Genomic DNA, 14,147 nt, shown 5'->3' with positions numbered 1-14,147 from the left:
TCACCACCATCAGCACTTCATGCAATCGTTGGAGGTCTCCAAACCGAGCAAGGCCTAGGCTGCACACTGTTTATGTGGGGAGATTGAAGCCCAAGATGTTAAGTTATAGTGGTTATTCTCTTATGGGCACTAAGCTCATGAATGGACATAACCTCTTGTTCAACTGTTTCTTTAAAGCCTCTGATTATGAGATTCTTCAGCATGAAAATATGTTGCATCTGCCTGTCTAGCAACAGATGCTCATTTTACAAATTTAAAAAGGGTGTATGTGTGTTTGAAATGCCCTAAGGAGAATTAGTCTCTGGATAATACAAAGCAGATCAGGGAAATGCTCAAAACAGCTTTTAGAGTGAATCCTGTTAAGAGAAAATAAGGGGCCTGTTTTAGAGGAAACGATATGTCACCAATGAAACCAAATTAATTTCATGTCTGGCAAAGAGAATTATTTGTCATGGATGGCAGTTTCAGTAAAGCAGCCATTAGACTTCATTAGTTTACAATAGACAAATGTAAGGTAAATTAATCTCATCTTGCTTTAAATACAATTCACCCTCCAATACCTGAATCCGTCTTTATTTGCCTCGGTGAGATGGCAGGTCCCTCCATTCTGGCATGGATTCTGAATGCAGGCATTAATAGGCATATTGCAGTCCCGACCCTGATGGGAAAGTTCAAGAGAAATTCAGTTAGTTACACACAGAGCAACAGGATTAATTTATCTTATATACTGGGCTTTGTTCTCTTTTCTGTTTGCACTGACAGAAAAGATGTAGTCTTCCAAGCAATCACATCACCTGGCATTCTTTACTGAACAACAGACATTGCTTGAACCAAGCTTTTGGGAAAGCAGGGCGACAATAATGGCCCGTATTGAGAGGTGTAGCCGGCTACTGTTTGGGTTTGAAGTCTGGTTAGTTATTTTTTCACCTACCGGTTGGTCTTAACCTTATGGAAATATTCTTCTCTAATATTAGTTACACATTGAAATGAGAGGTACCCCCAGGACAGAGCACAGTCAGTATGCCCTCGGCAGCACTTACAAGTACTCAGTCAAGTGTAACAGCAGCACACAGAACACAATACTAAGGACAGCCAAAGCTTTAAGGTCAAAGCTTATGATTTCTGCTGGTAGTCCCAGCTGAAATTCATCTACAAAGTACAGTGAAATCTATTCAAAATACCATCCTTACTAAGCAGCCTTGTGTTTTTAAGAGAACATCCAAAATATCTCTGAGTGCAACAACTACAATAATTCTGTCCCATCATTACAGGAAGACTACCTGTGTTAAGCAACCAATTTTTGTTGGTCCTTTGAGTGACTGTTAAAACAGGTACCACAGGACCTTGTATCCTGCTGGTTAAAGCTGAACCAGCCATAGATTTGATATTTACATCTCAGAGACTGGTCTTTTCCTTTGAGTTATTTCAGAGCATATTATCAACTGAGGAAACATCCAGTCTGCCAAAATCTGTGCAATCTCATGAAACTGAAGGGATCTGCCCAGTGACCCTAGAGCAGATCTGTTTCTGAAAGAGCTCTGCAAAACCACTTTGAGAAACACATTAGCTGGCTGCCCTGGTTTGTTTATTTACTGGTGCCGTGGCCACGGAGCCTTGCAGCTCCCATTGGCTCCGTTTCATCCTTTGCAGCCAAGGGGAGCTGTGGGAAGCGGCGTGGGCCGGGCCACCACTTCCTGCTGCTCCGCTTGGCTGCAAAGAGCAAAATGGAGCCAATGGGAGCTGCGAGGCTCCGTGGCCACGGCGCCAGTAAATAAACAAACCGGGGCGGCCAGTTAATGTGTTTCTCAAAGTGGTTTCACAGAGCACTTTCAAAAACACTGCCCTAGAGGCTGATCCCTCCACAGTGTGTCTCTATTAGATTTGCGTCTCCAGCTAATCCATTCAGACAATTCTGGCAATAAATAACCACACTCTAAGATAAGAGAAATACCTCACATTAAACCAGAAGAGTATTTTTGGTTTAAAATCATGGTTCACATCGTGTGTTACTAAAATAACATTTTTGTGACTAATGTGTAATAGGACAGATCCTTCCCCTAAGCCAACAGGGACAGAAGTGGCTGCATGCAACATTGGAGAACCTAGCTTCCATTTAAATGTATTCAGTGATGATTTGTCTTCAGGTTTGGTTAACTTCTTGCAGACCCATCTGTTCTTAGACCATCCATGGTGTCCAACCAGTGAACTAGCCACACTCAAGTGGCCAAATAGCCACATATGGCTAGTGTGTTGGACACCACGGGTATATAAAGATAAACAGCCATTATCATAACAGAATACTTGTTCTTCTGTCCGCCACTCCCTCTCTTCATTGTTACATCCTGTTACGTCAGTCAAAACATAGGCCCCAGGCCTGCAAATGGACCCCAGACAAGTGCAAAGGTTCACACACATTGATACAACTGCAGGATCAAGGCTGGGTGTAGGAGGCTCATCAGGGCTGTTTTTAAGGCAGCTGAAGTGCCTATCATGCTATATAAATGGTATGTAAATACCAACAATCCAAAACCGTTTCAGGCTGGCTCCCCTTGTGTTTGGTGTAGCCTCTTCAGTTTCAACGAGCCAGGACATTTTAGAAACCAACCAGTAGTAAGGAGGAGTTATAGAGGAACTGCTGAATAGGGCTGATAGCTGTTTTCCCCTCGCGTTGCTCACGCTGTATATTCCATGTAGATTCTTATATGCTCTCCGCCCCAAATATAAGAGTCTCACAAATGTTGCCGATGCTCCGATTCTGAAGGTCAGGGAAGTAGAAAAACCCAGGTCCCAAAAGCAGGAGCCAGACCTGATCACACAGTGGAATGATCAGGGATTAGCAAAGCCCACTCCCCAAATTAAAAAGAATGAGTGGGCACGCTGGGACCTGGATTGGGAACTGGCCCAGGTACAGGTCACACCTGCCAAAACCAGAATTCTCTGGTCCAGAAACATCCACGGTCTGGCAGGACCATGGATGTTCCTTGAGCCAAGAACCCCAGTAGCCTAGTGGCAGGAAGGCGATCCAGCAGGGGTTGGGTTGAAGCAGCGGGATGGGGCATAAACTGGTGATAGCCCCCAACAGCTTGCTGCACTGGGACTGGGTCAGGGCAACCCCCAGCACTGCAGGATAGGGGCGGTGGCAGCCCGTGGAAGTGAGGCTCAAGACTGTGGGCTGCCGCGGGGAAGGAGGCCACGTTCTCGGCAGCCCGCAGCAGAGGGACTGGGTCTGGAGCTGGAGAAAACCCCAGTAGCATGAGGCTGGAGACCATGGCAGTGTGGGCTGCTGGAGTCCAGAAGGCAGTCCAGCTGGGGCAGCAGCAGTGCGGTGGTCAGTGACCCAGCAGGCAGCCCGGCAGGGGCTGGAGGGAGTCCCTCCACCTCTTCCCCCTCCCCTGCAGCTGGCAGAGATGGAGGCTGAGCGCTGTGGCAGGGAACCATTCCTAGTCTGGTAAATCCCCTGGCTTGGGACCAGTCAGGTCCCGAGGGTGCTGGATGGCCAACCTGTACTTTCGGCTTCACCAGTCCCCGAGTCTCCACCCGGCAGCTTAGCATTCTCCATTTGAGTCATTCACTCCAAAACGTCTCGGAAGAGAGGGGGAGGGATGCTGGAAGCTCATGCAGCTTTTGTCCCACTGCACTTACAGGATGCCAGCTATGGCAGTGTTGCCTTTTTTTGTCCATCTGTCTGGCAAACCCCATGTGTTCGACAATCCACTCTATTCAAGCTGGGATGATGTTGTGCTTACTATTTCTCAGCACAAATGCTTTCCCACACCCTGGTAAATGGAGCAATTCGCAGTTGATTCAATACTGCAGGTATTTTTTCAACATTACACGTGCTCAGTGATCAAAGTCTGAAACCCTCTGTGAACTAACTAAGCAGAGCAAGAAGCAAAACAAAAAGCTAGTGTTTGTTTTTTCTAAAGGCGGTACATACACACTCATAACAGCATTTCAAACCCCAGGTAACAATATTCACATTTCCAAGGAAACTTGCATAGATCCATAAAATGTGACAGTTAATAAAGATCCATGTTAAAATGAAATCACCCCCGTTCTAAAGCATTTTCTAACCCTTCATATCTGCACATGCCATCTGGATGAATTAGAGCCTGGTTTCACTGATGCACTGCCCAGGCCTGTACTACTGGGTTTGCAGGACTTCAGACACCACTGAAACTGGGCAATGTTTTTTTTACCAAATCAGACTTTCAATTATAACAATGATACAAGTGTGTTATATAGGTGAGAGACTAGGTAAAAAAAAACCTGCCTCAGTTTACCCATTTCTAAAAACTGGGGTAAGACAACTTGCCTCTTTCCCTCTCTCTGATCTCATGAGTGTCAGCTGTCTCCACTCTGAGGGTGTGACTACACAGCATCCTAAACTCGACATAAGAGAAGCAATTTGCACTATGCAAATTGCATATCTTATTTCAAATCTATTTTGAAATAGCTTATTTTGAAATTTGGCGCATGTACACAGCACCACATTTTGAAATAATGCACTGTTTTAAGCCATCCCTTATCCCTCATGCAACAAGATTTGCTGGGGTGCTGAAATGGCATGCCCGTTATTTTGAAAAATACTTTGAAATACCGGGCGGCTTGTGTAGATGCGGGGTAGCTATTTCAGGAGACCTTTGGTATCCTGAAATAACCATGCAGTGTAGACGTACTCTGAGTTCCCTTTACAGAAAAGTGTTATGCAAGTGAAATATTTTATTGTACACAAAACTGTGTATAACAGAGAGTAAGAAAAGCCTATTTAAATTATCAGTATTGAGTAAGCTACAGCTAATCATGATACTTCACTTCTGAATGTGAGTGTCCATGCAGGGATCTATGTGCTTTAATTTCACAGCTTGAGTTACTGCTTGAGCATTCCCATATAGAAAAGCCCTAAAACATGCTGAAAACATCTTTCAAATAAACATTGCAAACCTCTGGTCCCAATTTACAATAATACTGGCATATTTAGAAAAGATTAATTTCAAAAAGTGTCAAGTACCAATTCTCAATTCAGTTTATTTCCCTCTTGAACTTGAGACAACTCTGACCTACATACCCTGAAAATTAATTATGTCTGTTCTCAAAAAGCGAAAACATTGAACATTTGGTCCCAAACTAAGGGTGTGTGAATTGTGCTTGAACTGGAAAAGATGTGCAAGCTTTGCTTTCAAATATCTGGCCTTTAAACAGAAAACAACACTGTCATAGACGATTGTCTCAGTGATTCATGCTGCTAAACTGAAATCCCTCTTTTGATTGTAACACTACTTTTAGGGATTTGCAACGCTACTCTATACATTTTGTAGTAGTCTCATGGTAAGGCAAAAACATCAGCCTATGCACATTTTCTTATGAGATTTGGGGGAAAAAAATCACTACCTTCTCCCTCCAAAAATCTGTTTGGCCACTCCCATAAAAGAGGGGAGGAACAACATGGATTTTGACATAAAGTTCCCACAAATGGATAGGCAGAATGCATACAGCCTCACATTTGGACTTCACAGATACCCATGTAAATATGGAGTAAATCACTCTGCTCCAACTATATTAGAGTTGCTCCAACTGAAAATTCCAGTGAATAGGCAGAATCTGGCCAACATTGCTTAGAAAACTTACATTCTTCTTTTAGTCCCATTATTTAAATAAATGGGGGGGATAATGCTGTATAAACAGGCAATAGATCACAAGAATTGTATCGGATCCTGGATTCAATTACTGGCCTGTACTTCTAACATTTTCTGGGATCAAGTACGTCATAACAAAAAGCCAAGAAGAATTGGCATAAACCAATGGCGAGATGAGCAAATAGGGCAAAGAGAGGTTATATGGACATGTGTTGGATGAAAACCACATATTTGATTGATATTATTTTGACCCTCTAAATTGGTTTGCTGTGAACTTTCAAAATGGGGAAAGTGAATAAGGTTTGTAGAATCTTGGCCAGCCTTCTTCCTGTCCCCCTACTAGCTTCTAGGGGGTTGGCAGGACCCAGGAATACTCACTATTCTGGGTCCCAGCTCAGAGACCCTGTAAATAGCAGTTTTCTGCTAAGTACCAGTCTTTAAAGTTTTACTGAGATTCTTGCTCCTTGAGCCACTTCCCTATGGGTCTGCACTATCCTTGCCCTCACCTCTGGCCTTTGCCTTAGAGTCCCAGCAGCACCCTGCTCAGGGTTCTACAAATCTTGCTAATCACCACGCTCGTTCTTCAGCCACTGGCCATGGACTTCAGCCAGATCTGCAATCTGCTCTCCATGCTGACCTGTCCAAGGTACTGCTGTTTTCTTAGTCATTCAGTTCCTGGGTCTGCCTCGTGGAACTGACTGAACTTACTGGCCTTAGCCCTGGCCCAGCAGCTTCTTTATACTGACTTGTTGGGCTGTGATTGGTTGCAGTCGAAGCAGCTACTCTAGCATGCCTGGAGGACTTCTCCTCTGCTCTTTTTCTTGGGGTGGTGTGTGGCCAAACCACAAGCTACCAGTAGGGGGCTTCAGGGCCTAGTCCACCCTGTCACACCACCAAATTTGGTATACGGCTTCCTCTTCTCCTAACTTGAAGTAAGGTCAGGGTTTGGTTGTGCCAGGAAAACAGGAAGTGTAGGAAATGGGACTGTATTCCAGAACATGGAAAGGGAGGGGGCAGAGAGAGGAGGGACACAATAGTCACAATCACCACTGGGGGCAGCAAGCACAGGGGAGAGCTATACTGCAGAGTGACCACGATAGGCAGCCATACCACCAAGAAAATGGCTGCGTAAATAGGGCCACCCAGCCTGGGAGACAGCCTCCTACCAATCTCCCCCCCTCCCCATCCTGGGAGAAAGAAAAAGCCCCTGCTGCCTCTCCTGCCCTGGGAAAAGGAAGGGGGGAGAAGAAAGCCCCCCTCCCACTCCAAGAGGGGTAAAGGAGAAAGCCCTCCTTGGCTTGGGAGAGGGGAAGGTGAGAGAGAACGCCCCTGGTGGCCCTGGGAAAAGGAGTGAAGAAAGCCTCCAGCAGCCCCGATTAAGTTTTAAAAGCATAACTATTCACAGAAAGTGAATTTCGGGTCATGTAAACAGGAATTTGCAGAAACTATATTTGAAGTTTCCACTTGTGCCTCATCACTGATTTAATCTGACCACTCACTACCAACACAAACAGATCAAATATTATATGCTCCAAAATCTCCTCATGTCCATGCCAGGGAATTTTCAGAATTTACAAAACTATCAAATAGTTCTGAAAAAAAATTGAGGAAACCAATCAATAATAAAAAGAAATGGAGAAAACCAATCGGAAACCAACCAATAATCAATGTATAGATAGTCTCTGAGGTCCAGATTAAGTAGACTGGATATGTTATTCTTCACTGAGAGTCAGTCACTTCTCTAATCAGTTTCCTCTTAAAGAAAGGAAAATCTCTGGCTCACAGATTAAAGACACTGGGATCATTTTCCCACTCAGCTTTTTTGCAAGAAGCATAATCTAGCATAGGCACTAAAAGCAGCAAAATTTAAATACGGAGCTTTGATAAATCAACAGAATAACCAGCAAATATTTCCATTCTCTAATTTACCTCTCAGAAGGCAATTCTTACTGACAGAGAAAAACCCAATTCTGCTCAAACTAGAGTAAGAATGGAACAACTGCATCAACTTCATTGAAAGGACTCTGTATTTATACTCCAATTTCCTACAGAAATAACATTTGATTTAAAGACTCTCAACCACTGAAAAAAATGGGGAAAAAAATCTCTGAAATTATTTCATCACAGGAGACTTGACATGATTCTGCAAACATTCAGAGATATGCCAGCTAGCCACTATCTGCCAAAAAATGAAGTTACAAGACTTACTGCTGACTTCTTATGTTATTCTAGAATGAAATATTATAATTATCCTCATAAAAGAATGAAAAACCCTTCCACCCCCTCCTATCAATCTGTGCTGTATAGCATTAATCATTGCTGAGTCATGCTGAGTTTAAAGGTCATTGAAATGTTACCAGATACAATAATTTTCAGGGTACAGAAAGTGATAAGACAGAAGACATAAAATGATTGTTCCATGTAAGTAGGAGAACCACCATATAATTAAGAGACATTTCCTGTAGCTGTAACATATGGTGACGCAGTTCAATAAGAGATCATTTTATAAAAAAGCAATGGAAGACCTCAGAGAACAGTAGCGACAGGGAGCAAAGGAGAGTCTGATGCCCCCTATGGAAAGAGACTAAAGGAACTCTGAGCAGCTGGGTAGGCAAACACTGGAACTACCAGGGGATGAGCAGCAGATTAAGCTGCTTCTCAGTTGCTGCTGTCCTTTCTGGCCTTCTGAATTGGAAATGCAGTAGGCTCCATACCTGTAGAAACCCCACAGGGCTTCCCTGGGCTGGCAGCCACAGAGCTTTTCTTTTTCCGGGTTGATGGAAGCTGTGTTCAGTGGCTAATGTCTTCCTATTGGAAGCTGATTTTTTTTTAAAAAAAAGTACTCTGGGAGAATGACTGCAGAAGAAAGAAAACGGGTTTTCAAGCAAATACATAGAAACTGCTAACTCTTCACCCCATGTTATTCCTATTAATAGATTTTGATGAGGCAGAACAGATGTCACAGTTTTCATATATTTAGTGTAGATACTCCACCAAAGCAAATACAGTGACAGAATTTTGAAGTCAGAGCTAGGAAAGTTCCTTAATCATTTTAAGTATCTTAACACTAAATATAGCCTGTGCCTCCTGAGGGTCAATACACCAAATCATCCAACTTAAAAAACACCATCCTGAATATGTACTTCATCGATACTCAAAAATGTCAGAGCAACTCCCCGCCCCACCCCTGCAAACAGCCTCACAAATGCCAGTATGCTCAACTTACTGGTGTTTTGAATAAAACCCCAATCAACCAGCTTTATTGAACAACAAAAGAACAAATATTGTAAGTTCTTTACTACCCAAAAAATTAAAGGGCTACTTACAAGCGACTAAACCAAAATGTAATCGCTAATCATTTATCCATTCAGGCATGCCACTCAAAGCTAAAATATCTACTGAGTTTAATAGTTTAGTGTCCTCCTGCTGTGAAATTAAGGAAAGAGGAACATGTTCCACCTTTCAAGATGTATTAGTGAATGACTCCATTCTTTAGCCACATCTAACTAATGGGAGATCCCAGTTCCTTAAACCTATTTTCTGAACTGTACTGATATCTGTGACATTACTGATGATTGTCCCAGTCCTGCAATCATTTTTGTGTGGATTAATAGGACTCTGCAAAGACACAGCAGTCTGCGCACATTAATCAGATTTTAGGGTCAGGATGTAAGTTGGTGTACATGCAAATAGGTAACTAGAACAAGGCAAAGCCATGTTTGTTTTTGCTTTATAAGAACCACCTCTGGTTTAATGGAGAGAGCAGAGAGGAAATAATCTATGCACCAATACATGGAAAATATACAAAAGCCCTGTAGAGAAAGGCAGATTAATTTCAAGCTTCTTTAAAGGGTATTCGAAAAGAAAAACACACACAGATGAAGGAAGTATAGAACAGCTTCTCTTTAATAACTACATGAGGTAAACACAAGCTGTAAATACAAATTAAAAGAAGCAGGAAGAATTTTACACAGATGACTAAGAAAACATGAAGGGATGAAGTCAGCTACCCAACCAATGCACTTAATTATAAGCTTAGTACAAAAAGCCTATCATGAAGTTCTGTTTACAACTGTAACATTTCAAAGCCCTTCATTATAAAGGAAAGCAAACGTTTATATGCTGAGGATGTTAAGAGAAATCAAAACTTAATGAAGTGTGCTGTAAAACTAAAAACAAACCATTACAAAAGCCTAGCGTACCACCTTAATATGCAAACTGCTACGCAAATGAAACTGGGGAAAGCTACACAAAGAGAAATATGTGGATTGCTTGTCCATATGTGGCGTAATGAACCGAAACCAGCTGCACATCTGTGTGAAGAAAGGATCTGGCTCTCAACAAAATGATTACTGATGTTGCAGAAGTGAAGAATGAAACTAGCTTTGAAATATTTGATTCCTTTGATGGGCTAGATATGAAAAAGAACACCAAAAACCACAGCCTATTTACTGTACCATTCTCTCCTACTCACATTTTACCACAGAAACCTCTTAAGACAGAAGTTTCCATATCAAATCACATTATCCTGGGATATAATATACATAAATTGCTGCATGAAGTTGAGGTTACTCAGCTCTCTCTCTTTTGTAGCAGAGACCAGATGATGCAGTTTCCTTGTTTGCCCTGTACCTGGCAAAACCTAAAATGGCTAAGGCTCTAAAGTGCAGATGATGCTAGCTATAGGGCGAGGTTAGTTGACCCTGGTTTACACTAGAGAGTTATTTCAAAATAACTCCCCTTATTTCGAAATAACAAGCGGAGTCCACACTTGATCCATCAGTTTGAACTCAGATGGAAAGGAATAAGAACGACTGATGAGAAGGAACTGTATGACTATGCTGCTTGGAATTCAGCAAGGGCAATATTCCTAAGGATAGGCAAGGGATCCCCAAGTCGTTTGGTTTGAGAACATATGGAGCTTGCGAATTATAGCTGCTACTGTTACCTTTAGAAACCATTTATGTGTTCTTGTTTATCTGCTTTAACCTTGTAAATAACTCTTATTTCTTTTTCTTACTTAATATGTCTTTAGTTAGTACTATAGGATTGGCTAAAAGTGCTCTCTTTCATTTGAGATCAGCGGTACACTTGACCTAAGGTCTTTTAGGACTGGATGTAACTTGAATATTACTGTTGATTTTTTGTGTAAGGGACCATCTATCACAAAGGCAAACATGCCAGCATGACAAGACTGATTAGAGTATCCAAGGAGACTGTCTCTCTGTGTGCAAGGCTGTTAAAGTGCTTTAGGTGTTCAAACTTAGGGGTCACCAAATGAAATTAAGAGGCAGCATAATTAAAACAAGCAAAAGGAAGCATTTCTTCACACAATGCATAGTCAACCTGTGGAACTCCTTGTCAGAGGATGTTGCAAAGACCAGGAATTTAACAGGGTTCCAAAAAGAACTATATAAATTCTTGGAGGATAGGTCCACCAATGTCAATTAGCCAGGATGAGTAGGAATGATGTCCCTATCCTCTGTTTGTCAGAAGCTGGGAATGGGCAACAGGGAATGGATCATTTGATTATTATCTATTCTGCTAATTCCCTCGGGGGCACCTGGCATTGGCCACTGTTGGAAGATAGGATACTGGGCTAGATGGACCTTTGGTCTGACCCAGTATGGTCATTCTTATGTTGGTTGGTTGAAGCCTTATATCAAAGCATATACCCAATTTAGGGTTTGTGCCCTCTTCTTCGACAGTCTGACCTGAGGTTGGCACTCATGCTTGTGACCTATGTTAGACAGCTTGATGACCACCTCTAGGTTACCTTCTACAAGTGATAATAAATTAACCACTTTCCTTGGTAGCATGCCCCAATGGTTGATTACCCTCACTGTTAAAAAGTTAAAAAAATAACAAATAGTCTGGTAGCACTTTATAGACTAACAAAACATGTAGATGGTATCATGAGCTTTCGTGGGCTCAGCCCACTTCTTCACATGACCCGAGTGCTGGATGTCTAGGACCAAAATAAATAAGTGAGATGGAGGGGCTACATGGAAGAAGGGAAAATTTGGAGGGGGGGACAAGAAAAGGCAGTGGGTAAAAAATATATCAAGGGAAAGCCGAGACTATAAGCACCTAAAGACTAGATAGTCAAAGGGGGCAGATAAGAACCATCCATTAGCATACAACAAAGAGTCAGGAAACACTTAAAGACTGATGAAACATCTAGATCAGGGGTCTCTAGCCTTTTTCAGCACAAGATCACTTTTTGAATTTAAGTGCAATCCAGGAGCTACCTCAAACCCAAACACGCTTACCCCTCCTTTGTGCCCCTTCTCCGAGACCCTTCCCCTGCTCGCTCCGTCCTCCCTCCCTCCCCCATCCTCCCTTCCTTTCACCAGGCTGGGGCAGAGGGTTAGGGCACAGGCTCTGGTCTTGGGAATTTGGAGTGTGAGAGGCTCTGAGCTGAGCCTGGGGCAGGAGTTGGTGTGCAGGAGGGGGCTCAGGGAACAGGCTGGAGTTTGGGTCCAGGGGGCCCAGGGCTAGGAGAGAGGTTTAGGGTGCAGGAGGGTGTTCATGACTGGGGGAGGGGATTGAAGCTGGCTCCAGCTGGGCACTGCTTACCTCGGGTGGCTCCTGGGTGGTGGTGCAGTGGGGCTATGGCAGGCTTACCCATGCCCTGGCCCTGCACCACTCTCCAAAGCAGCCAGCAAACCCCCTTCATCCCAAGCCCCGTTGTGCGCCCCCCCCCACCCCGTTCTGTGAAGACAGAATACAGGGTGAGAGGGAGCATCCTGACATCAGCACCCCCCCTCTCCTTTCCCTGATCTGCACCGCAAGCAAGAGGCACCCAGGGAGGGGCAGCTCCAAGGCAAAAGGCAGGAGATGCACAGCAGTTGGGGAAGGGGCAGCTGAAGTGCCTGTGCTTGATAGCCTCTTGGCCACACCAGTCAAGATCACCTGTCAAAGGCTCCAAGATCTACCAGGAGATCCCGATCGACTGGTTGGTGACCACTGATCTAGATGGTATCATGAGATTCTTCAAAAACAAAGAACCATTGTTGCCCTCACTGTTTGATAGGTAGGTAATGACCTAACCATCCAGTAACTTTGTTTAATCCAGAGGTGTGAGAATTGAATTTGGGAATGAGCTGAAGTTCCAGTCCTTCCCTGTGTATTTGGCTCCTGTAATTGGTTTGTAACAAAACAGCCACTTGAAGATCTGTTAATGCATGCCTAGGAAGTGTGTTCCCACAGGCTTTTGTATGTTCCCTTTTGCAGCGGTTCCCAACCTTTTCCACATGGGGACCCATTTTGACAATTCAGGAAGACTTGGTGACCCAAGGCAATTCAAACACGGGGACAAGGGGGGGGGCAGAGCCACCTGAAGAGACACTTGGCCCTTTTGAAATGTAATGGCAACCCATATTTGGTTCTTGACCCATAGCTTGGGAAACCCTGCTTTATGGATATCTGATTTGTGTACATTAATTCTTTCACGTAGGGACTGTCCAGTCTGTCCAATATATTTTGCAGTGGGGCATTGCTGGCATTTGATGGCATAGATTACATTACTGGATGTGCTGTTGAATGAGCCTCTGATTTGGTGGCTTATGTGGTTGGCTCCGGTAATGAGCCCCCCCTCCCATCTCCCCTATTTATTTTGGACGTAGATATCCAACACTCGGGTCATCTGAAGAAGTGGGCTGTGCCCATGAAAGCTCTTGATACCATCTACATGTTTTGTTAGTCTATAAAGTGCTACCAGACTATTTGTTGTTTTTTCAGTTTACCTGTGCAGACTAACTTGGCTACCCCCTGAAGCTGTTAAAAAGTTGTATTATATGATTGTTAATAATAATGTAATAATTACATTTATTTAATGTGAAAAAAGTTCCATTCATTTCTAGTTTTGGTTAGAACGTTGGATTGGTTGGATAACATCTTGATCGGTTCAATCACCCATTTTTGGGTGACTCAGCAGCCTAACCTAAACCCTGCCTATTTTTCACACATGGTGAGAAATATTACTTGCTGAAAGCCACAGGAGGGGATTTAAGGAGAAGAGATCAGTTTAGGTTTTAGCTTCTGAAAACATTCATAGCACAGGTGAGCGTAGTAAAAATACAGTAACCTTCTGCACCATTCTGGCTTCATCTGGCATCTGCTTGGGCATGGCAGCAGCACTTTAGTGACTTCCTTGTCCTTGTTAATAAATCCCATTTGTCAATTTATAGCAAATTAGGCAAACTCTGCTCTCTTAAGCCTCATTTTATTTTAATCAAAAAGATTTATGACCCTCCAGGGTAGACTGCACCTTCACATTATTTTTGTAGCTAGTAATCAAGATTATGTCTGTCAAAGTCAAGGGGCAAGAATTTAAGGTATTAAAATATTTTGGCATTGGCACCATCTGTATAAATTTTGGTTTTTGGTGGATGCTTGAGGTTTATTTGTCAATAATATACATTACTGTGTATTTCTTCTTGCCGTATGGATCACTATTTACACAAGCATGCCATATTTCAATGTTCCTTATTGGTAAAGAATTTCTGG

General features: G+C 43.1%; 1 protein-coding gene across 1 annotated transcript in view; it reads right to left on the bottom strand.

The window, feature by feature from the left end:
- SLIT3 (slit guidance ligand 3) overlaps positions 1–14,147 on the bottom strand; it is a 795,269-nt gene that overhangs the window by 82,882 nt on the left and 698,240 nt on the right. The window contains exon 27 of the mRNA XM_006115755.4: positions 561–658. Coding sequence (XP_006115817.1) covers positions 561–658 — 98 coding nt within the window. The remainder of the gene's footprint in view (positions 1–560; positions 659–14,147) is intronic.

Source organism: Pelodiscus sinensis, chromosome 17 (genome assembly GCF_049634645.1).
Source record: "Pelodiscus sinensis isolate JC-2024 chromosome 17, ASM4963464v1, whole genome shotgun sequence".
Classification (NCBI taxonomy): domain Eukaryota; kingdom Metazoa; phylum Chordata; order Testudines; family Trionychidae; genus Pelodiscus; species Pelodiscus sinensis.
The sequence above is the reverse complement of the archived record's forward strand: the minus strand, read 5'-3'. Positions and strand labels throughout refer to the sequence as shown.